Raw genomic sequence first — 25,864 nt, forward strand, 5'->3', positions numbered from 1 at the left:
CGATCAGCTGCTGTATTTGTAGCTCATCATAATGCATGTGCCACACCACATTAGTCCCCACGTGTGAACGATGATTTTACTTGGTAATTTTGAAGCGTCTCACTGCCTATACATATTCATGCAGAGCCTATAAGTGTCAAATTGAGATGTCCTTCCAGTGTCCTTGACAGCAGGTTATTAATATTGAATACCTAAGTCAACATTATAACTAGATGAAGAGATACACAGGTCACTGTCTGCCACATTCTCCACACCCTCTGTTCTCCAGACAGTTGGACAAATCATCAAATTTTGCATACATTGTGCTTCGCTGTGTAGTGTGTGTACTGAGCAGTGTGTTACTCTGCAGGAAGTGTTATATAAATCCAGTAGCATCTAATCAGATCAATCATTAAAAGCACTTGTGTAAAATAAAGGCATTTCTTATAGTGTTCCTTGAGAGTGGTTTTCTCCGATTTCCCTCATTTCTTGTTTAAGAGGCTGCTGACTGAGTGCCCACGCGCTCTGACTTAAAAGCCATAAATCCCAGGGTATTACTCTGAACAGCAACATCTTAACTATTCCAATTCTCCAATCCCTAAATTAGTGCGGCTGTTGTTGCTTGTGGCTGGCTTTAAAATTCTCCTCCTGAGCGATGTGGAGCCCGTTACCGGAGGTTTTGTCTGGCTGCTGTGCTTGATAGAATGCTGGCTGCAGGCATCTCGTCACAGCAGCTGAGAGGAGGTCGCCAAGGTCCTCCTGCTTGTGGCGACGCCCAAGGGCCATCAACACAGCGGGGAGCCCGGGTGCCAGCGAGGTCTCTCGCACAGCCTCGCCTCGCTTCATGAAAGCCTAATGAAGAGAGGGGGGCTTGGAAACTGTGCTGTTAAGACGCCCACAATCCTGCAGCACGGGAGCAGGGAGAGGATGAACACATTCAAAGAGCTGAGACAGGAAAGGCAGAGGAAAACGCTACACGGTGCTGGTGTGCACATTTATTGCGGTTACAAATGAAGGACACAAAGTCTTCATCAGTGTTTGTCGTCGATAATAAATAAAGTGGGAGTGTGTGATTGACCACATCCCACTCACAAGCAAAGTCAAATAAAACACAGCGCACAGTGCATCCGCTGTATGTCATGACGGAAAATCTAAAAACTAAATACAGGCACTCTGTCAACTTTATAAAATAAATGTGTTGCCATGTTGAAAAAAAAATGTTCATTCATTTTCTTACATTTGCAGATAATGTTTCATATACTGCTGTATAAGGACACATGAAAGGTTAATTTAGAAAACTGCTACCTGACGTTATAATATCATACTATTTAAAACCTTTAAACACCTCATAACTCCTGCTTTTTTACATCCCAATGTTTTTTTTCACACAAGGATTCTCTTATACTTGAGAATGCAAGTCTTCATATGTGTAAATGATATAAAAATATACACCAAACATATACATACAGCATCATACACACTGATTTCATCTCATTGATCGTCTTAAGAAATAAACTGTACACAGAATAATACATTTATATTCTTTGGGGATATTATTACAAATTGCTCGGGTAATGAATGCATAGACACATTTAAATGTGCTGAAGTCCTTAGTGAGGAATTCTTTGGTTAAAAAAAGAAAGGTGGATATAAAAGGTTCATGCCTAATGACCACCACACCACCCCCCACACTAGTTCCAGTAAGTTCCCTGTATTCTGTTTTTTTTTTTTTTTAGGTTGGAAGCACAGTGACCACAGCGTCAGGCCCAGTATACATACCACCACCCTGCAGGTCATCCTACAACACTTTCTTCTTTTTGCTGCCTCTCAGCTCACTGTACTGAACCTTAAAGAAATCATAACGCGTTTTTTTAAGAGACAGGCAAAACAATGAAAGGATGAAAAATCTAACTCTGCTCTTGTTGCTGGCTTATAAAGTATGCATTGATGCTATTTGCTGTATAATAAAACAAGTTAAATCTGCATCATAAAGCCACATTTTTCCTAATATGTGTAGAGTGAAGCTCTAACACTCCCAGTGCTGAGAGAGGAGTAACCATTGTCGTCACACTTGCACAATAACAGTGGAGCAAAGAGACTACAGAGAGTCACAGTTACTCAACCCATCGGCCCAAGGGGCATGCACGAAGTAGAGGGAGGAGACAAATGGGGTCAAACAGCTAAGAGAGGCAGAGTGGGTGAGGAGGAGCGAAGAGGGAAAGAAGAGAGGAGGAAAAAACAGAGGGGGTCAGCACAAAGACCAGATGGAAGAGGAGGAATAAAAATGAAGCCTATAGATTTGTTATGAATAGCACACTATTTCCAACCTCTCAGAATCTTTTTACAGTAAACCATTATCGCAGGACTCCCTCACCCTCCTACAACCTCTGCAGCTGAAGTGATGGTGAGCTCGTACTAGAGACACCAGCAGCACCAGCAGCTGCGTCTCCTCTCTCAGCCTGGGAACAGCCTGATTTGCAAAGCTGCTAAGCAGCAGACCTCCACCAGGGATGTATCACGACCAAAACACAACAAAAATTATACAGGGCTACATAATTATACAGATGAAACTAATTATACAGACAACAGCGAAGAACGCCTGGGAGTTGTTGTAGTAAGATGCAAAGCTAGCGGGCTCTGGGATTTTGGGCTTCCTGAGCAGAGCTTACCTTTTGCACATCTGAAGGCACCCTCGACAGGAAATCAAGCACTTCATTGTTGTCAATGCTGTACGGGTTCCGTAATTTCTTGGTGAATTTATTGATACCTAAAACAGAAATTCACACCAACATATCATTAACAGTAGTCTCTGGCTGTGCTCTTTGTTTCCACACAAACAAATACTTGCAGAGGGAGACTCACGCTGTCCAATAAATACTGTATCGGCTGAGCACCGCAGTGTTTGGTGCATTTTACTTATTTTACTTTCTAATTTTTATAGGAACACTCCAAACAGCAAGCCAACCATTTTAACATTGGAAGTTGCATATGCTTAAGAGGGGCAAGCAGTGACCTAGTCCTGTGGACTACAGAGAAATTAACATTAATAAAGGTAAATATAGAAGTTTTATTTTTTTATGACGGTAAAGAGAATTTTGCGTGGGTGATGATGCTATGGAGCTAAAATGGAGGCAATTAGACATGTAAACACGAAGGACATAGATTAACAAACATGTCTGGAACTCACCCCAAATCAAAATGATGTAGCGTAGAGGGATGTAGTAAGTGAGGATAGCTGCAATGACAAAGACCAGGAAAGCCAGCCCAGACAGGAACGGCACTGACCAGTTGAACGTGCTGCCAAAATAAGATTAGAAACATGACTTTTTGCCAAGAGAGACTTTTTTCTTGCTAAAAATAGCATATACACTAGTACCTACTGCAATAATAATCAAGTGTAGTGAGGTTTTTTTTTGAATTGGATGCTTATAGGATCCATATTTAAATCATATCCCCTAAACAACTATTTGGCAGGAGTGAGCTATAATTCACAATTGATCATACTTTTTAATCCTCTCCCCAAAACAGGCGATCTCATCCAGCAGGTTCTGAAGGGTGATGATTGTTTCTTGGACCATATGGATTTTCTCTATCAGCCCTTTCCTCTCCGACTCCTATAGCAGCAAATGACACAGAAAGACAAAGACAAAACTGCAAATAAACCAAGCACGCTTAAGAGTATGCCCCTTTATAAGAAAATAGAGGTAATGAGTAGCATCAGTTCAAACTTGTGTATTGTTGTATTTTAACATGTACCCTGATATGAATAATTAAAGTTCTAATAAGTTTGTGCTTGAAAATCAGGAATGTCGCTTGTGCCAGAGTCTATAGTCAAGGATATAGATCTGGTTCTTGTGGCAAAGCCTTTCCTCTACTACACTGCCTTGCTTCTGTGTGATGTTGATGAAAAAATAATAATCATAATAAAAATGTACCAATACCACCAGTTAAAGAAAATAAAGATAAAAAGTTCAGATTTATTTGGCACCCAGGGTAAGCTAACTTGGCCCTGTCTGCTTTATGTGGTTGGACTGATGGGTGCAAAATTCCCGCAGGTCTGAAGAAAGAAAAACACTTCAGACTTATTTAACTTTTGTGAAGAGCTGCAAAACATGGATGTAAAGGTAGAGATGAGCTGTTTTGAAAGAAGTTTAGAGGTTTAGAAGTGAATGTTTTTTCTGCGTGGGGCTGGACATTACATTATGAAAGCGATGAAGTACTGTTCTCAGGCTAGTCCAGATCCCAGTAGGGAGAAATGACTTTAAAGTAAACAGTGGAGACCAGACTCTCTGAAGTTTCTCAGCAGTGAGAGCCAGACTTCAGAGAGACAAGGCCACATCAAATGCTTTGAGACTAACGGAGGGTTACAGGTCTGAGGAGAGGAGCCTCAGTCTGCGTGGACTGCGGGGAAGCTGTTCTCAGCACCAAAGGATATTCCAGATGGACAGTGACTCAGTCTCAAAAACCACATGTAAGACAAATCCAGTTCCACCTCAGTTACATATCCATCAATGCACTAGACCACCTCAGCCATTGCAGGGTCACATTCCCACTGTGACCACTATGAGAACCTACTTCTCACCAGGCCGTTCATAACATCTACGATAAACTGATGTCATTCTGGAGAAATATTTCATTTCCTAAAAGCATTTTAACACTTTCAACACAAACTTCAAAAACAAGCTCTGAGAAAGCATGTCTAAGTGTTGTCATTAGTTCCATATTGATGTGTTATATGGTGTGTTAAGCTGAGGGACTTTCCAAATGTGCCAGAACCTTTTTCCCAACCCCTCAATTTGCATATGAATGTGTCGTGACAAGCGGGAATGTGTTGGTGAGGTCTTCATTAAGCCTAAATATCTTTTGGTAAGCAAAAGTTAACAAAAAAAAATACAGCTAGGAGTTGGCAAGATTTAAAATGCATCAGGATTTGGTTTTGAATGAAAGGCTTAGCCGCACAGACCCATAGATCAGAGAGAGATACCTTTGTCAACATGAAAACATAAAGCTAAATTCTTCAAAAATAAACAGCCACCACGCGCATGTACCTTTTCATCGTCCTCGTCCTCATCCGCCAAATCCATGCTGTCCTGAAAGAAAAGAGTCACAACAGACAGGTGAGATTCAGAGGGATTCTAGGATCAGATGTAATAAACTCACTCTGTCTTTAGTGACACCAGGATCTCATATTAACTCAAGCTGCTGAGATTAGCATCCTGCAACACTCACCACTGCAGGACAGCTGACTAACAAGCCGAGCTGGCTTTTAATTTACAGCTGTTACAATCAATATTTGTCTGTCAGCAATGGATCGCATGATTACTTCTATGTGACAGGAGGTACTCAGACAAACCTACAGAGGTCTGTCACCTTCACCTTCGCAACTGTTGGGTTCATTTCAATCATCTTGGTAGTGGATAATAGCTCATCATTGTTAAAATGATTGTAATTTGTAGCTTATGCCTTGGTATTACTACAAAAACTAATGTAACAACTAAAACAGGTTGGATGATGGCATGAGAATATAACTGAAGTCCTCAATGCTTGAGGCTGTGTACATTTCTCTCTGGGCTGTATGCTTTAACTGTATTCATATATCACACAGTGATGACAATTTCTACAATCTGGATAATTTGTTTTTTTGTAATTCTCTGAAGATTTTCTGATATTAATTAATTGATGAAAATAAGCTTGGTGTGGATAATTTGCTACAACAGGGGTGTCAAACTCAAACTGGGGGTGGGGGTGCTGGTCACTATGTGCGTAAATGCACACGACTCCCTCTCTCTCCCTCTGCCCCCCTCTCCCTCTTTCAATAAATGCCAAAAAGTAGCCCCAAACATGATGTACTAGATTTAAAGTTGCACTTATCACTCACTATTATTGGTACTCACCACAAAACTGACTGTGTGATAAACATATTTTGCTATGATGTCAGCCTCCTCTGTAGATGTGTGCCTGCCTGTGTGTACGTTTCTTTTTGTTCACAGCTGTACAACAATTTAAAGGTCAGAGCTGCACTCCAATTTTTTTTTTTAATAATGTGAGCATGACTGTGGGTTTATTCTGTGAAATTTTAAAATTTTAAGTTAAAAATTATATGAAAAATTAAAATCTTTCATTTACATTTACTAAAAAAAGACTTGTGTCGGATCAAATGTTTTGGACATCGTGGTGCGGGGCATATAGATTGTTGCAGCGAGCTGTATTTGGCCCGCAGGCCTTAAGTTTGACACATGTGTGCGACAGCCTATTGTCTGTGCTAAACTAGTGCATTTACTAAGTACAGCTGCAACTCCACATAGGACACCTAATCAGTGGAACAGAAAGTGGTTACAGTGAATGGAAAAGGCTCTGTACACACTGACCTTTTCAGACTGCTAAAAACTTTTTTTAATTAACCAGTCATAACGTGGACAGAGCAATTACACAGAATCAGAAGCAGTCAGGACAAAAACTTGATGCTGAAGGAAAAAAAAAAGAAAAACCTGCCTCAGTAAAGGACAAGCGCTGCAAATTAGCTTAGGCTATAATGGTCTGTTACATTAGTCTATTCAGTGAGATTTCTATGCTTATGCATTATCTCTAATTTTATTATTATGTAGCCAAGTACAAATAGTTGCTATGGAAACATAGCAGCTTTTAATTAGGCGAACAAAATGTGGCTTAGGTGTCTCTACAAAATAAAGAAATAAGCAACAGGAGCCAGCAAATCATTCAGTAAAAGAAGATGGATGAGGCAGAGGAAGCTGCTCCGGACTCACCACGACCTGACTGACACGTCCGGAGCGGATCTGGAAGTAGTTCCACGAGATGAGCAGAACCAGGTAGAAGGGCAGCATGTAAAACTCCCAATACCACACTGTCACCACAAACACCTGCAGGCAGAGGGTTGAGAGGTCAGAAAGTAGTAAGGTCAAGCCCAAGGAGGGGGTGACAGGATAAAACACACTGCCGTCCATTAGGACACATCTAAAGACACTTTGATTTACTTCTAAATTCCTGCTTCTTAAAGGTTGACCAAATGTGATATTTATTGAAAAATGTCATTAACCATATAGGTCTAATTACTCGGTCCCTCTGATCCTGTGTACATTAAAGCTGACCATTTCAATGCAGCCACAGGGAGCCTGTGCATGTATATGTCAGAATCATACATATTGACATATTGATTTGTGATGCACATCCCACTCAGGTGCAAAGGATAAAAAGTATGACCATTTGCTAAGTCTAGGCTCAAAATAATGCTGTCAGAGAGCTAGCAGCGGGCCAAAGCGGCAGCATGCCAAAAGACGTTTGGAAGAGTTTACAGGTTTTTATATGCTAATAAAAACAGAAGCGAACATCTGGTAAAGGCATCACTCTCCTGTGAGGCACCGACCGACATAAAAAAAAAAATGGCAGATCAGACCTCCGCCCCCGCTGTCACCACTACCACCATCAGCTTAAATGTGCAAAAAAGTCAAGCATGCTCTTGTCTGTGTTATCACAAGCCAAAACAGGGCCTGGGAGAGGAGATGAAACCAAGTCCTCACTGGAAAGGGTTATGTTTTATTAGTGAGGACTTTGTAATGACTGGGTGAGTTAGAATAGGGGGGGTGAAGGGAGAAGGCAAGTCACGCTTTGATGGAAATGTATACTCAACCCATAAAGATTGTGATAATTGCAGCCCATTTCAGCTTAAGAGGCATTACATAGTCTTTGACAGCAAAAAGGGGCTCTGGGATTACGATACAGATCATAGAAAATAACCAAAAAAAAAAGAAGTCTAATGCCGGGAGAGCTACTGAAGTGAGAAGCAAAAGGATTTCAACACCAATATTCAGTGAGGATTTTGCACGGCACAGAAATCGCTGTGAGAACATGTGAGTGAAAAACACCCCTAACATGTCCACAAGTAACAATTATAGGATAATGGATAAACTGCTAGTGGGGTGGTGTAACCGCTCAGTCGCTGAACTGAACACCTACAAAAAGGTACATAGATTTTTTCTAACTTTCATACCAGGCCCCAAGTATTACTGCAGTGCAGCCAGAGTTAGCTGCTACTTAACATGTGATAGTGTGCTCACAGTGAAATCCTTCAAGGTTCTGAGAATAATAACAATTTAACATGACTGAAGCCATATTTAAGCACTCATACCATTTGCATACACGGTTATTATTATGTTACTGAAACTAAACTGATGTAGATTTATGTGTATATATATTTAAATATATACATGTCATATCAGTTACAGCTCAGTGACCAACACTGTGCAGTTAGTTACTGCATCCTCTCATACTGTGCCTGGTTAGGCGCATGTGGTGGGTTTTTAGCCATTTATTTCTTCTCACTGAAGCTTGAAAAGGCAGCAAGCACCAGTGTGAAAACATGCGTGCAGATGGTACTGTCTTTCAAACGCTGAGGCACAGTGGGAGGATGATCGTTTATGTTGTGTGCTTTTTCTTGCTTGTATAATTTCTACCTCAACAATATTATCACTAATTAAATCTTGTGTATATCGGGTGGATGAAAAGGTAGAGTGAGAGTACCTTTTACTATTTTATTACAAGCAGTTTCTGTTTAAAGGACACTGACCATCGACTCAATCCCGGATGAATGTTTATATCGATATCATCTTTAAAAAAATGCCTCAAACAGTGCCTCCTCTGCACATAGCAGCTCTGTGTTGCTGCACCTATTTTTCACAGCAAACTGAACAAACTGTACTACTGGCCACTGTACAGTATCTTTACACCCAAACATGTAAGACGGTCCTTAACTGCTGAGCAAAGCGTTAGTGCCATCTACAGGACAAAAGCTGTAAAAACAAAAGGAACTCTCCATGACCTTGATTGCCTGCATAGTTAATGAACAACTTGCTGTATGCCATTTTTATCGAGCTGGATCTGTGAGAGAATAATGACAGAGAGAGATCAGCACCCACTTCACTTTTGCAGTTTAAAGGCAGGGGCTGAGAGGCGACTCCTGTGCTTCCGTCCTCATACTTGCTCACTTGTATTCGACAATGACGGGAAGGGAGAATCAACCTTATCTCTGAAGAGCCTTTCAATTGAACTTCTGTCTTCATAATGGGGCCTAAATCAAACGGAGTGCAGACTGGACAGAGGGTTAATGAGTTGTCAGGGAAGTAGAACAAAAATAGACTCTCTCGACTCCACTGGGACTCTACTCTCTCCAGCTGAGGCTTAACTCTGCATCCAGGAGACGCGCAACACTGAAAGCGTCCACTCCAACACAGATCCGAGGCCAAGCCTATGTTTCTGCTGAGCGTAACGCTGCATTGATTAAGATTCTCTCCGAGAGAGTTCAAGTAGGGGTTGGCCAGACTGCGGTTGTCTTCCGCAGCCTTGGAGGGAAAACAGAGGGAAATGCAGATCGTGTGTTGATAAGCAGTTAAAGTACTTCACCAGGAAGGCTAGCAGGCTCCTCTGAACACTCTCCCACTGGAAGCAGCTTTTGATGTACTGCAGTGTCGACATGATAGCCTTGTATAGTGTCTGAACACGCAGCACATTCCTGGCCAGAGACTGAAAGATACAAATTATAAACAAACAAAACCGATAAATATTACAGCAGTGGGTTTAATATATTGCCTGTGGAATTAATTTAGTAAGCTGTTACACTTTCCCTACGAAACATCCAGTCCAGCAGCAAAACAAGAGACAAGGGCTGGTATGTTTTGGCATGAGCCAGTGGGCAAGGGGCAAAAATGTCAGTAATCTGACCTGATTTTGTCAAACAAGACTTTCAACATTAAAACAGACTGAAACCCTGCACATTACAAACCAGGTCCTCAGTGTGTAAGCCAATTTCGACGTTAGTGGGCAATGTATTGTCTGACAACAATGAGTCTTTGTGGGAAGTACAGACAGTCAGGCACCCTGTCTCGCACCCTGTCTTGCACACTGTATATCAAACTAATGTAGCAGAACAGTGAACAAGAATTCAGTCACAGTTGGGTTCAATTAAAGCTCCGTTTTTTTTTTTAGTTTCAAGCTAAGGCAGGTTTGCCTCTGGAGGCGCTCTGCTGAAGAAAGAAAAGTTACAAAAATGGGCACAAATTCTTGAAAAGCCAATTCAAACATGCTAACATTTATTTCAGTTCCTTAAAGTTTCAGTTAGAGAAATGTTGTCAGGACTGCATCACTTGTTTGTTCAACTAAAACCGACTGAGTTCCACAAAAAGCTGAATTTGTTGACAATGATTTTTTTTTTTATTTTGTTTTACCAGTGAATGTATCAGCAAAGTCATAAACACATCAAAATCCTGTTTTTGTTGCATGCAAAATAATTTCCTAACCCTGGAATAGAGTAAATGTATGTAGAGTAAATGTATCAAAACTATCAAACCTTTTTGGAAAATTTGGGATTATCCTCTATGAACCTCCTCTCCCTTGGCTGGAACGTTCTTATACTTGCTCTGACCTGTAAAAGAAAAGCAATAAATCAGTGAAAAGCAGACAGAATCAGGACCCTTCAAAGCCATTGTGTCCCCATGTCCCCACTGCACGGTGAACTCTTACTTACAGGGTTAAAAATAACCTCCAGCTCTAGAGTGATGCTCCCCTTCGACAGCCCACCTAAGTCCTCTTTCTTCAGTGGGTAGACTATCTGCTGTCCCCTGCGGATCTGCAGGACAGAAAGGGCATCAGGTGCTGAACTCAGCCACGAACCTGACCATCAGTCAAGCTAGATTACATCTTAGCAAGTCTTCAACTGTCTGGAGTGAGATCGCCCTCTTCACTTTAATTTAGACACAGAGTGTAAATAGATTTGTCTCCATGACGGACTCAGTGAGTACCGAGAGCAGGGGAATGGCAACTTTTCCCAGGAAGTCTGGCGCCTTGTCTCCATCCTCATCAAAGATGGTCACCACCAGAACATCATGAACGTCTTTGACAGGACTGCAGAGACACACAAGGAGGTAAGATACAGACCAACACACACAGAAACAGTAAGATAATGTGTTTCAGTGCTAAAACAAAACACTGACAACGTGAAGACTCTATTCCACTCCGGGTAGAGGGTTTTGTAGATTGTGTGGGTCTGCAGTCTGTCGTTCCCCAATTCCAGCACGCAGAAAGGGTCGCTCTTTCCTGCAGCAGACAAAAAAAACACAAAACTTAACACTGCATTTACCAGAGGTCCACTTACAATTTTAACAACAGGATTAAAGCCACTCATGTTGTACCATTTAAATCAGCAGCCATCAAATCTGTAGCCTTGATAACTTTGATTTGAAGGAAACCAACATCACGGAGGTTTTTCAGGGACCTTTTCAAACTCTGAGGGGACATAAGGAAGACAAGGAACATGAGGTTTGTAGGCACATGAAACGTTTCATTCTCCTCAATCTATGTACAGTCCATCTACAAAACAGTATTCATTCCTTCCTTCTGTTTGTTTTCAATGTGTATACATTCTCTGGGCTACTTCATCTCTATCAAGGCATCTATCTGCAAGGTTTGACCAATGACACATATGTTTTGGTTACACTTCATAATATTAATATTGTGAATCTGAACTCACTTGCTGGTGTTAAAACAGGATGTCACTAAACTGTCCTTTGCTGAACAGATGTAGCAGAATCAGCTGATCCAGGCTGATACTGCCACCTCTCGGCTCTTTAACACATAAAGTGCTGCAAATGTCTTCGGATTGTATATAAATTAGATTTTAGATTTGCCATTAGAAAAAAAAATCTGCTAGGTCTTATGTTTGTATCATGAGATCAACTGATGAGTTAGATCGAATGTATGCCAATGGCACTATTATTGTACATGTGGAGTTCTGCTCTACTTAATACATTTGAATGACTCAATGTTTCAGTGAGGATGATAAAAACTTAATGGATCTAAGCTTCATTGTAAATCCTGAGTCAAGGTCTATCTCATTCAGAGTGGAGGATAAAGGCTGAAGTGGTAATTGACTTTTATAAATACACACATGCACATCTGGAACACCTGTGCATTTGTGTGGCAGCAGTGCAATGCATAAATTCCTGTAGTTAATGTTCACCTCATCACTGAACTTCTGACAAATCTGCAGGCATGACATGATGCGAACGTGTTAACATGACTCCTACTATCAGTATGGTGTTCCTAATTAAGTCCCCCGTGAGCGTACAACAAAGAGACGTGATCAGACCATACACTTCAGATACTGACATAGCTGTCCAGTTGGTTCTGTCGCTCGTGAGGTTCATCAAGTGGTGCCGCACAGAGGTCGGAGATGGAGACGCCGCTGCATGTGTTTAGTGTAAGCAGGAAGACCAGGCATCCTCTCCCCTGGTCCATTGTGTGTGTGAACAGCTGCCTCTGATTGTAAGGGACCCTAGACAGGTCCACTTCACACCTACACACACAGACATGCATGTGCAATGCAGTTTTAGTCATGCATATATTACAGATATACAGTGCTCACCATGTCTGCAAAGACATGTAAACAAGAGTAAACAAGCATATTCTAGCAGACTGCATGTTAAATGGCATTCAGTGGGTACTTACTGACCTTTACTTTATACATGGAGAAATCAAGTGCACTAGTAATGCTGTTAATTTCATATGTATCAGTGTGAAAGACGTATCAGTATGACTGCACACATTCTGTGATTTAAGCTAGCAACATGTAGTTTGGCTACATGAAGCCAGCAGACTGAAAGAACTCACATCCCCATGCATTCCTCAGTCCTTCTCCCTCCCTTGGAACAAAGCTCCACCTCCAGGATTTGTGGACTGTCTATGAACAGGTTAAAGGTAAACCTCTCTCTCCACTGAGGATTGGCCCCCTTGCAGACATTCTAACACAAGAATGACAAGAAATATAAGAAAGTCAAAGAATCATTATTTTCACATCACACAGGCACCTGACTTTGATACTAAATTTACAGTTATGCAATGCTGCTTATTAGCTTGCAGCTGGGATGTGTAATAGATGACGTGGCGCAAGTAATCATCAATGACAGCAGCCCACAGCCACCAGCACATACAAAATGAGCATCAGTGCTTGGCATCATCCGGCTGTCAGGCTGAGCAGCAGCAGTCACAGATTAAGCTTTTTATGCCACACATTGGAAATCCAATATATATCTCTTCTTGGCTCGAATTATCATTGGCTATAGATTATCAACACATTCATTCTACAACATCAGGCCACATAAGTCACCTAAGTCAAAGTCAGTCAGTGCTCTTGTTCTTACTCTGTTCTCACAGGAGTCATTGTCAGGACAAAGACTGAATTCTGGGCTAAACATCTCCCTTCATTGAGATCAAATTCAGTCTGCCCTGTAGTTTTCAGCCTTAACATAACCTCTCTTAATCCCATTTGCAGAATTAGGAGTGAATGTAAAATGGCTCCTAATTTGTCAGGTTTGAAGAAAAGTCAGTCACTTCATGTACAATACATGGTTTCCTTGACTAAGACCAGTCCTCTTTACTTCCTGCCAAGGTCTAATATTTGTAGATGGAACCATCATTTCATCTGTAACCTGTTTTTTTTCTACATTTTATTAAAGTAGGCTCATCATGCCACTGGTTTTAATGTGATTGGCCTATCTTTCTTTACTTCAACATAATGAGGCTGACATATGAAAATATATCCTCATAATCAAAAAAATAAAGAAAATAGAGCATAATTTAAACTGGACAAAACTCTAAATGCATATCAGGATTTAGAGAAGGAAGAGTGTAATAAAAAAAAATGTGTGGAAGCCGAAGCTGATAAACTAGAGGATGAGGCAAGCAGAGGCGAAGTGGAAAGATGATGAGAGCGTCAGTCCTCCATCAGGTACCTTGCTTTTGTACCGCTGCTCTCCCAGTCTGAAGCGAACGAAGAACTGGCCTCCCTGAGAGTCCAGTGGTAGCTCCTTTCCCTCGACCAGAGTCACAGACACAACAGACGTCCACAGCTGACTCTTCCTCATTGCTTCTGACAAACGTAAGCTCTGAAGACTCCCTCCTGACTGTTAAGGACACAACTGTCATACAGATCTCCAACCCAGCTAAATCGACTTATTTTAAAATGTACACACAACAATTAGAGACAGGAAAGACAGCAAACAAAAAAAAACAGATTACATTATCATATCAGTGCTTTGGATGTATCGACAAGCCCAACTAGAAAAAAAGCTGAGTGAAACACAATTCTCTGTCTCACTCCATGAGCCCCTATGAGCCGTTGTTACACTGAGATTATGGTAAATCCTGCAGTATACAGTGCAGAGAAGCATCCCTCTCTTACATAGATAATGGGCAGCCATATTCCAAGATAATTGGCTGAGCTTACATGAAGACACAATGCAGCACTCAGATAAATTTAACACAGATTTAATTAACGCAGATCAAGCCGACACTTGCCCCAATATCTCTGTTCTGCCACATGCACTGGCAGAAAATCATGTTTCAATTAGCATGCTGCACTGCAAGCACTTGGCACACTACAAGACGTATTTCATGCTGCAGAGGAACATGCACTTAGTGGCCATTCAGAAAATGGCATGATAAGCAAAAATAACATGCATTCAGCAGCTGCTATATCAGTGAAATCCCTCGTCAGTGGAAAATCAGAACACAGCAGTCAGACTACTTTAATTTAAAACACCGTATAATTTTTTCACACCCTTTCTTAAGCCTGTGGGTCTGAATACACAGCAAACTTTAAAGATAAAAAGGCTGACTTGATGACTTCATTCACATTTCAGTGTATATTGGCAGGTCACTGTCACACATGTATAAGTGACTACTGAGTACTGAGTGAGTTTAAATTTAGTGATTTGCTGCCCTCTTGTGACAAGAGATAAAAATCATTCAGATAATCTTAAGGCACAGGTAGCTGACAAAATGAAAGAAAAACATATAAAAACAAAGCATTATTGCACTTCAATTAGACTAGTCACAATTATTTCTAAGCTCCAAGTAAGGACAATTTTATTATTATAGTTCATTTCCTTGATATAATAAAGTCTCTCTTTTATAAATGGCAGATACCAGGACACCTATATAATTCTGACTAGCATCAGTCCGTCCAGTGTGTTCCCTCCATCATGCCTTACCCTAAAACTTCGTTTTCGTGGCCACTTCTGCCGCCGGGAGCATGCATGTTAGATGCAAAACAAAACACTGTGGTTAGTAGGCTACAGAACTGACCAATAGATATTCAATGCATAGCAAGTTGTCCTGGTGCAAGAATACATGCAGTAAAGAACATGGGGAGGGGCTTGCCCTACATTGCCCCTTTTGCTGTCTCCATCTCTGAGTGACAGACTCATGTCCACCAGCACAACGCCCATATCATCCTCCAGGCTGTTTGGATCATCCAAAGGCAACGACAGCTCATTGACCCTGAAACAAAGTGAATATCACTTTCAATGACAAGAGCGATGGGTGGTCTGGATAGAAAGAATGGTTTATTCAGACCAAACGGAACACTTTGTGGGTACACCATGAACATCCACCAAACAAAGAAGAAAGGTTGAAACACGTAACAGTGAGCAGCTTGTGTGGTATGTGGTTTCTAAAAAAGAGCCACAAGGATGTTTAAATATACACCCAGCGGTCAGTTCCTTACTGAGTAGACCTCAGTAATTTAAAGGTGATAAGAAACAACAATAAATGTTACCATTACGTCATTCAGGTTGAAGAAGCTGACTACTTTCATGACTGTGTCAGTCAATTGGTTACACGAGCCAACAACTGTATAGACAGTACAAGCTTCATAAGAACACAAGCTGCATTCACTGAACTGCCATCTATAACTCCACATCCTCTACATTTAAATTAAACAGCAAAAATTGCTCTCAGAGAAAACTCCCACTACAGTTACATTATAATAAGCACATGTAATGAGCTGAGACAGCAGAGTGGATGACAACAGCTTGAGAGTCCACATGTTATTACCTAATAAGTAACAATTATCACCACGACCACTAGAAGGCGCCTTTTCACACGCACTATAACACTGTAAATAAAACACTGCATTTATATAAGATACTAGTTTAATATATAAAGAAAGTGTTCAGTTAGTCACATTTAACTCACTTGTCAAGCTCCAGATCACTCAGCAGGATGCTGGCAGAGCCCATGAAGTCATCAGTTGTCAGGTCTCGGTCGTACACCTAAGTCACATCAACATCAACGAGAGGGTAGTAGGGCTCTGATTTCAAAAGCTGATGAATAATTCATTTAATTTGTGTGTTGACTGTTTTGCTACAGCTGTGAATAAGACTTCACCTTATGAATTGCCCTGGTGATGCACCTGAGGTGTCAACATGGTATGTTGCAAAATAATAATAAAAAATATATTACAAAAAAAGTGAGCAACACAAAGCCTTTGAAACAAGTTACCTTGATGTAAAGCTTCAGATTCAGATCCCTTACAGGTAAAGAGAAGGACTCGTTCCATGTGGGGTTGAGGTTTTTGTAGATCACTTTGCTTTTGTAGCATGTTTTTCCATCCAGTTTGAATTTCACATAAGGATCGCTGGTACCTGACAAAACATACATATCATTTTCATTATTTAATCATCAAACCGGTTTATTTGTCTTGTAATACAACACCACTTGGTTTTGGTTCTGAACACACATTCAAATAGTCATCGACTCATGTCATGTCTCTTAAATTCTTGGTTTCCAGTAAAAGGGAGGTCTGCTGAAAGTGCCACCTCTTGTGAGTATACATGGAGGATGTGGTTTTTTTCTCCTCAGCCAAAGGCACCACAATTTCCTGAACCAGAAGCCAATCAGATTTCAGCTTATATCAACTGAAAACTTAGCATGTTCTCATTAAATTCTCATGAACCTTGTATCATCTTTAGGCAGGCCTGCACTTGAAAGTAACTGTTGCAAGATTAAGAATGTATTATGAATGTTTAATAAAGTTTTAGATTCTAATACTAATTATAAACAGTGTTTTGCTGTTCTACTAAATCATTTTCACAAAGTAAAGGAAGCATAAAATATAACATCTAGTTTTTCCTATCAATCAACCAGGTGAGGGCAGCAGTCTACCAAGAAAAGGTCCTGAAATGCTCATGGATCGGTTTATGCTCACACATTTAATTTTACCACTACTGACGCAGTAAGTAGCAGTAAGTAACTTTTCTTCTTAAACAACACTGAAAATACATCAGATAAAAAAGATGTTTCTTAAGCATCTGGCCTATACTAAGCAAAGAAAACAAGGAAGTGTGTTACTAAATGTGCTTACGAGTTAAGATTTGCTTAATACATTACTCAAACCTGGATGGATAGTAGTCAACTACCATCCTTCACAAATATCACTTAAAGCTTACAGTAGTAGAAGTCACATCTGACACTCTGGAGACATGGAAAAGGCAGTGGTCTAACTCCTCCATCATCAATATAAGATTTTGCAAAAAAATGCATTTGAGAAATAAATGTTGTGACACTGTGTAAGCTTATCTAAATGATGCCATTGTAAATGTGTGCAATAATCAAATCTAAAGGTGGTCCAATAAAATTTTAGAAAGCACAGCTTTTTGTGCTTGCACTGTATAATAACACCATCAGAGTGATGCTTTCACTATGTGAGCATTACACAACAAAGCACCAACACACGCTATGACTGCTGTGGCATAATCTGATCAAAGAGAAAAAAAAGCCTGTCCATGTCCTGCCTTTTAAAGACCATACGGTCTTAACAATAACATGGTGAAACAAAATCCTCCCCTTTATTTTCTGTATTATCTCCACCCAGATTCTGGTTATGTAAATACAGAGACACACAACAGTGAAAAATCCCATCCGAATACACGCCAAGAGCGGCATGCCTGCTGCATTATATGTTAGGTGTGGTTAAGACAGACGGGTTCTAATATGCTGTATGGAATCCTGCCCAGGCTGTTACAGGAGCTTCACAGCTAACCTGACACTCAGTTGCCTTTGTTGTGCCTGGACTCAGTTTAAATAGTCTGTAATCAAACAGGCATCTGAGTTCATCAGCTGATTGAGGCCAGCCCAAACAGTAAACACACACTAACTATGAGAAACAATTTAAACATCAGAACATCTAAAAGAAAAAAAGTCTGGCTGATAAACAAGCTGTCACATGACGCACTTACGGACAAAAACAGTTTGTGATGCATGATGAGGTAAGTGACAAGCTGTAAACCTATGTGTAATGTGGTTTACTGCATATAGTGTAGTATAGGATGTGAACAACAGAAATGCAGCACTGACTACATGCAAATCTATTTTTTTTTAACTAAAATTAAAACTAAAATTGTTTTAGCTAAGGAGATCATAAGACAGAAGGTTCAGATGAAAAGGCTGCCCTCAAACCCTCATTTTCACATTGAGGATTGGAATCAAAGTTAGTTGCTAGTTTAGACTTGGATGCACCTGCAGCCTGCTGCATGCAATACACATAGACCTGAGGTATATACTTTATTTTTCATGTATGTAAAATGATCTATTATAGTCCAGTATGCCCAGAGGAGCTTCTTACCACAGCGATCCCTGATGACCAGGTTACGTCCCTCCTTCAGATTGATGGTGAGCAGGTAAGACCTGGGAAGATCTCTGGTGTTGTCCGACACACTCACGGTCTCATTGCCCATCGTGCTCTGGACACACAGATCAATACAAATACATTATTTACAATATCAATAGTACTAACAAGGCAGCACGCTGCAGAAATCAGAGGGAAATTCCATAACATATGACTTTCTTATTATGCTTTTGTTTTATTTGAATGTACATTACATCAACCATAAATCATCCATCCTCTCCGCTGGAACCCAGCTATCTACTGGCAAAAGGCAGGATGCACCCTGGACAGGTTGCCATCCATCACAGGGCTCCACAAATCATTTCATACATTTTTATGTATTGCTTTCACTCCTGCTTTTTTGTACAAAGCACTCTAAATTGAAAGCTTTATATGATTGTAGTCTGTGTTGTTTTATGCTTCCTGGATTATTTAATCGCTATTAAGCCTCTCCACCAAATCACCAGGCATCTTCTCAGTGAATAAACCCCAATAGCCTGGAATCACCCGGCTCAGTGTCCCAAACCTGACCGGCCAACTGAAGCCGCACACACTGAATGCTAAACCACAAACAGCCTACTGTCCCCTCATGTACTGAACAGGGAGGGCACAATAATCTGGAATTAAATTTTGACATGAATGTGTGTCAGTGTGCACGGAACACAACAAACAAACACCAGTCCCATTAGAATGACAGAAACATTCTACTGCAGTCTTTTTAATAATAAAACGCTCTCTCCTTCAGCAGAAGGTACTAATGTAATTTTGTTTACATTATAAACAAGTTCAAAATAAAATGACATCAATCGCACAACATGGAATCTTTTTGCAAATCAACAAACCCACATAGGATAGCAGCACTTACACTGTGGTTGTCCCCGTCCTTTACCATGTGGCCGTTGAAATCATGATGATCATACTGCGGAGACAGGAGATAAATATGCTTCCAACGCCTGTCATGTGATACCATATGAAATAGGGTTTTTTTTTTAAACAACAAAAATATGTAAAGTCCCAGATAATGAAAGTGAAAAGTTTCAGTCTGCTGATCAGCTAAAGGGTCAGGGACTGACCTCGAGGTATTTGGTACAACCACAAGCTTAAATCCTCTGAGCATTTATTAGAAATTCCTGTGTCCTAGAGACACAAACAGATTAAACCCAAAGAATTTAATAGAAGAGGAAAAGGAACTTGCTTTTTACTCCCTTTTTGTTGCAGTGACTTGAACTTGAACTTTTTTTTCAAGTTTGCAAATGAAAATGAAAGAAAAAAAAACGAATTCGTTTTGGAGCTAATTTTTGGCACATTGAGAGAAAGTGCATACTGTCTGGAAAATGTTTTGACATAATGTCTCTGTGTTGGAATGAACATAAGAATGATTATTTTCCTGTTTCCATACAAGTGTTTGTGAAATTCCTCTGATGTTCTTTTCACTGTACCTGGTCTCTGGCCTCAGGGCAAATCTGAACCACAGGGCCACTGTTAAATCCTTAGGTGTTTGAACATTACCCTTAACTTTAAATACCGTAAGGTCCTTTATTTTTAATTATAGTCCATTGAACCCAGTATTTACGAAACTATAAGCTTGGACATACATCAGCCCGGGCTGTAAGCATGATTGTAAGAAAAGAAATTAGAAAATTTGTCACATGAAACATTGCATATATTCTAATTTGATAACTAAGAGATGTTTCATAGAGGTAGTTAAAGAAGCAGTGACTAATTATGTACACTGGTGTGATGCATGCAATTCTTAAAACTTACCTAGGTCAATAATTTGTATTATTTACATATATATTTCTGATTTTTTAGAGACGAACAATGGCTGATGGTTGGAGTTTATGTAGCAAGTGCAAGGTCAAATTATCATATCTTTGAATCTCTTTAGAGACATCCCTTTGTTTGCCTTTCTGTTTGTAAGAAAGAAAGAAGGGCAAAACACTTTAACTTGAGAGAACCTTTAAGCATAATTAGCAAAGCAAATACCAGAGAAAAGTTATAAAGAAACGTGTATAAAATATTGTTGTACATATTCATGTGAGCTCACAGTGACCATTAACCACCAAAGTCAGTTTATCTTGACATAAATGGTCATATGACCTCAACAAGTTCCTAGTTTGTGTTGTATGTTGCATTTAGGAGAATGGGAAGGACAGATCATCCAAAAGCACAACACCTGTCCTCGACTGTTGCCTGCTTTTGACTAATGCATTAACAATGTTTACATTATGACACAATTATGTCATGACTAGGTTACACAAAAAGCCAAAATATATTCATGTTTTCAGTTCATATTCCAACAGCTATGAACATGTTAATTCTTCCTAATCTTGATCCTGAGCTCATGACTGACAAGACAGCAGTATTTAATCATGTTTCATCATACAGTGAAAAAGGAACACTGGCTGTGAATGTTGTCAGATAAGAGATAAGGCCTCTTCTCCAGATAACAATGTTAAGTTTGTCTTGCCAGTCCTGCTCAAATAAACATCCTTGTCAATGGTGGAAGCAACAACGTGGCAAAGGTGTGAGGCCTTGAATCCGATACCAAGGGATTATAAAAACACACAGGTACAGTGTGTACAGTGCTACTTAAACTATTGATTTTGGATGGACCTCCAGCCGTATCCAGCTCCTCCAAATTAAACTTTGTTCATCCTGTATAAACACACCAGATGCCTCACACCCACTTATGTATATAAAAAAAACAGGTCAATTCATTAGAAGTTTGTTTTTAACCTGTGCACCATAGGAAAAAATTTACATTTTTTTTTTAAAACCAATTATTGTGCAAAAAGTTGCATAATAGCATAAGTGGATCTTTTTTCAATCTGATATGTTTAAAACTTCATTTGCAGCTTCTGAAAAGAAAATATGCTAGCCAAGTTTTCTGAAACTATATTAATAGGTTTTCCATTTCACTTCTTACTGCTCTGTGGACCCTGAGCTGTCTCCTTATTAAGCTGAATTGAACTGGACTGTACCTGTGAGCTGTCCTGTGAAACCTCCACACTGGGGGCATCTGGGCTGTAGACAGTCATCATCTCTGGCAGGGCGAGCTCCTCAGGCTCCATGCCTCGAGCAGATCTGTAGTATGTCTCTGGAAAAATCTTCTCCTCTCCACACAGACTGTTGAATGACTCTTGTGAGGAAGCCCAGTCTGTGCAGTCTGTAGGCACACTCAGATTGTGTTCGCTCCTCTCAGCTCCTCCACCTACTATTCCCTTGCTGAGGCCACGCCCACTTCCTCCTAGGTGTCTAGCAGGCTTGGCAAGAGGTGTGGATGGGCTACTGTAACTGGGAGAGTTGTACTGCTGGAGCTGTGTGCTGTGGGAGATGCAGGGATACTCCTGTCTCATTTCTCTTATGTCGGGGACAGATGAGCTCATCCGATGGTCCATGGTGTGATCAAGATGATCTGCTTTGGTTGGGCTCGTCTTGCCCCGCCGGAGGTGTGGCAGCATCTTCTGGCGGAGATGCCGCAGCACACCAGGCTTTTTGGAGTCCATGATGGAGGCGGGAGTTCAGTTTAGATCTATTATCTGGACATCACTGACAACTTCTGGGATAAGGAGAAAGAGAGGGAAGTGTCATTCATCAAACATTAATCTCTTTGTCGCAATCCTAAAATTCCATTATATTAAAGATTAACAAAGAAACACTGGCACAACAGTCCACTGCTGTTTGCTTCAACTAAATAAAAACATGAAATATGGCACGAAACTGCTGAGCTGCCATCCCCATATACAGTGATTGTGCATGTGGAAACGGTAGCATGCCATAGAAATGGTATGTTATGTTATTATGAATAGAATTTAATAGTTATAATTATGCTGAGGATTGTATTTTACAGAAAAGCTAACAAAAATGAATACCCCGGTAGATGCATATCATGAAATTAGAAGATGAATGAACACATGATAACTGTTCACCTGTGTTTGATATCGAGAGTAAAAGTAGTCTTTTGATATGTAGCAACAAACATATGTGATTGTGGCAGCCATTGTGCTTTTATGACACACACACATATATATACATATATATATATATATATATATATAAAACCAACTTCACACCTCTTAACTGAAGATAAGTATTTATGAACTAATGCTAAAAATATTGAGGTTTGAGGTATGATGTTACATTTAAGATCAAAAAGCAAACAATGCATGGGTCTGTGATGCTTTAAGCAGGACAATACAAACAGTAGGTGCTCCTGTGCAGTGCTTTTGACAAAACATGATTTTATAAAGCAAACCAAGGCCTTTAAGCCTCTTACTGGCTTTGAATTGTCTTTAATAGCAGCCAAAGAACTGCTATGATATCAGCTATAGAGCAGTGCAGGAAGAGAAGGGGAGGAGACAGATTAAGGGAAGAGATAGGAGTCCAAAAGACAAAACACCAAGATTGTGAGTACAAATATTTTAAAATGTGACAACAAAACCTCTGACACTTACAGCAAAGCACATTGTAAACAGTGTAACCAGTAATCTAGGTTCTCACAGGCATAATGGTATTAACAAAAGGGTTGTTAGTATGCACAGTTTTTCTCAGATAGTCTGCAACAATGGAATCTATAATTAGACAAAATGATGACTGGTTATATAAATATATAGATATAAAAATCCTCCAGCCTGACCCTATAAGGAATAGAAACAATGACACAGCACACTGGGGAGGGTGACGTTACTAAAAACCAAGAAAATGGCCAGCAGGTACAGTATGTAGCAACATGGCCTACTGGTAGTTCCACTTTATCTTGTCATATTTGGAAATCGTCTTTACACTGGCTCCAGTCAATATTCAATTAGATCAAACAATTAGACAACGACAGCGTCTAAAATGAGACTGTTACACTGTCATTACGTTAGCTGCAGTCTAAATGATGTTAAGGTCTGGCTCACATGGTCACACAGTAACCTGTGTTTAGACTGACAGAGGCTGCTGCATCCTGCAGAAGTCAGTGTTTCTGAGGTGCAACCTAAACCTGCTGTAAACTGGATTAGGCATTAAAAGACATATTTACACAGCTTAAATAAATGTAAAATAAAAAAGAGTATAATTTCACAATGTAAGAAAAACACAGATAGAAATCATCCTTATGGGGAACACCATTCTGTTGCACAAGTCTGCAACCTGTCTGCCTTTACTATCATACTGGTTGCAGCAGACCAAACAGTTAATGTGCATGACTGTCTTCAGGGTGGATGGCCTGAATCACTCTCTCATGATCGCATTTTATGGTCAGGGTGTTGCACTACAAAGGCTTGCACACGACTAAGTGTTTGAGCCAGGGCGGCCATACTTGTATTTTTCATATTCTATATGAAGACTTAGTGATAACAGTGATAATAGTGGCAGCCCAGCATTCAACCCAACCACAGTTCCAGTTTTTAACCACAGATCATATACATAAATAATTAACTTTGAACAATCTTAACTCACTTATTTCAAGGGACAGAGCCCTGTATAGCGGTCCTATTGCAGGTGGTCAAATAGCCACAATGACTATAAATATGTGTACTACAGTAAGTACTGCAGCACATTTATCACCCCTTCTGAGGAATATTCCTGCTGCCAACCCAGTAAAGGTACTGTACGTGTGAAGGCTGCTTGGCGTAAAGCCAGCCCAGTTCAAGGAGATGCTGAGGCTGTGCATCCATCCTGCAAATAACCTCGCTCTAAAACTCACATCACTAACCTCACTTTGAGGCTTATCTGCTTCTCATACGTCAAGACATTAAGCAAGCTCACCAGAAAAACGAGACCAATCTCTGATAAACAAGTAAATGATGTGCTGGAGTCAAAGGTCATAGTAGTAAACAAACTGTCTGAGGCCAAAGCGACGATAGAAGAAGGTCGTTTGATGATGTTTAGGAGAGAACATAAACAGTGTTTAACACATAGTGCATGTAATATGTAAAATGATGCTGGAAGTATAGAGAAATCGTGTGATATTAGAAAACTGTAATACAAGCAACAAACAATAAACACAAAAGCACTTTTGCTGGCTGGATCCTCGAGATTTTAGAGATCTGAATGGTGAACATGCAATTACTTCCTCTTCCCTAAAGCAGAAAACACATGCACCTGTCCAATGTTTAATTACCTTCAGAGGAACTCTTGTTCTGTAAAAGATACCATGTAAATCCTGGGGAAATATGTCCTTTTTTTGCTGTCACAGTTTGCAGTGATGAAGCATTTTAAAGGCTTTTGTGTTCTGCCTTCTTCAGCCTGTGAGGTGTGTTGAGTAACAGCCCTGTCTTGTCAGAACAAGAAGTTATTTCCTGAAAGTATTTCAGTTTGTGGTTCTGGGGCAAGACTCTCACTCCACTGAGAGAAACAGCTCATGCACCATTTCATACAGTCTGCAGTCCCAGTTAGTAATAATTACAGGTTCAATGCTGCAGGTTTAGGTGTGGCGCATCAACACAAACAAAACCCTAAACATATGTGGCACCAGTAAACATTCCAGACATCTGCTGTCAGTGTATGATAGAGGACTGCTGAGTAACCATGACTCGCTAGCTAGCACTGTGTTATACGATGGTGACATCGATGCCAATAAGATAACTTGCTCTTATCAAAGGAGAAGTGTGACATGATCTATGCAAGTCTGAGGATACGCACACATTAAACCAGCAGATGTTTGACTGGAGCTTCAGCTCATTCCACTGAAACTGGAAAATTCCCAGGCGGCTAACGAGGAGCAGCACACGGGACTCCGCACCTGGCCGCCAGGGGAAACGCTTCCGGACATGAGAAAAGGTTCAAGTGACCAGTCCCACCTCAAAGACCTCCACAGGTAGAGTCCTGCTTCTGTCTAAAAACAGAAAATAAACATGAAACGTTACCTTGTTTGGCTTATAGAAACCTCCGACGAATGTTTCTCATTCACCTCGTGGCTGCAAAACATTGTAGAGAGACAAGCAACAGGTCAGAAGATCGATGGTGGAGCGTCTCTGTGAGTGCGACTTCCTCCTGTCCAATCAGAAGTCAACCGCAACGCGACAGCGCGGCTTACTAGGCCTTCAGAATAAAAGCTCTTCCGGTCACAGACCCAGTCATCAAAAGTTTGCCTTTTTTACCACGCAGACATAGAACTTGTTTGAAGATTTTAACGCCTTCACAACTTAGTTTTATTTTGTTAGACATATATTTCTGAATGCTTGTCACATACAGATTGTTTAGTTCACTTGTATTTTATTTTTTAATAAATTAATTCTATTTTTCCCCGTTTACTGCAGTAACTTGACTAGGATGGAATTACATCTTGCAAAATGTAAGCAAATAACATTTTTTACTAATTTTGTGAGCTATTTGAGTTCATCATATTGGACATATTCAAGATAGGTGTAATGTAGTTAATCAACA

At 40.3% G+C, this 25,864-nt stretch overlaps 1 protein-coding gene across 4 annotated transcripts; it reads right to left on the reverse strand.

Moving 5' to 3' along the window:
* Nucleotides 1-961: 961 nt before the first annotated feature.
* mctp2b (multiple C2 domains, transmembrane 2b) lies at nucleotides 962-25,479 on the reverse strand. Of its 4 annotated transcripts, none has more exons than XM_028401784.1 (23): nucleotides 25,345-25,479; nucleotides 21,475-22,052; nucleotides 19,356-19,409; nucleotides 18,449-18,566; nucleotides 16,327-16,469; nucleotides 16,021-16,097; nucleotides 15,210-15,324; nucleotides 15,036-15,062; nucleotides 13,776-13,946; nucleotides 12,655-12,785; nucleotides 12,154-12,340; nucleotides 11,178-11,271; nucleotides 10,980-11,082; nucleotides 10,788-10,890; nucleotides 10,514-10,615; nucleotides 10,337-10,411; nucleotides 9,394-9,513; nucleotides 6,744-6,857; nucleotides 5,028-5,069; nucleotides 3,484-3,593; nucleotides 3,167-3,276; nucleotides 2,649-2,746; nucleotides 962-1,825 (listed from the first exon to the last, which is right to left on the reverse strand). In XM_028401784.1, exons 2-23 carry the CDS (start codon nucleotides 21,997-21,999, stop codon nucleotides 1,778-1,780), a joined length of 2,667 nt encoding a protein of 888 aa, XP_028257585.1. In that variant the 5' UTR covers nucleotides 22,000-22,052; nucleotides 25,345-25,479; the 3' UTR covers nucleotides 962-1,777. The 4 variants fall into 4 exon arrangements, with proteins under 4 accessions (XP_028257585.1, XP_028257586.1, XP_028257587.1 ...); XM_028401785.1 differs by lacking the exon at nucleotides 25,345-25,479 and adding an exon at nucleotides 24,600-24,740; XM_028401786.1 differs by lacking the exon at nucleotides 25,345-25,479 and adding an exon at nucleotides 24,600-24,698 and having other exon boundaries at nucleotides 21,475-22,049.
* Between the last annotated feature and the right edge of the window lie 385 nt (nucleotides 25,480-25,864).

This window comes from Parambassis ranga, chromosome 3 (genome assembly GCF_900634625.1).
Source record: "Parambassis ranga chromosome 3, fParRan2.1, whole genome shotgun sequence".
In the NCBI taxonomy this organism is placed as follows: domain Eukaryota; kingdom Metazoa; phylum Chordata; class Actinopteri; family Ambassidae; genus Parambassis; species Parambassis ranga.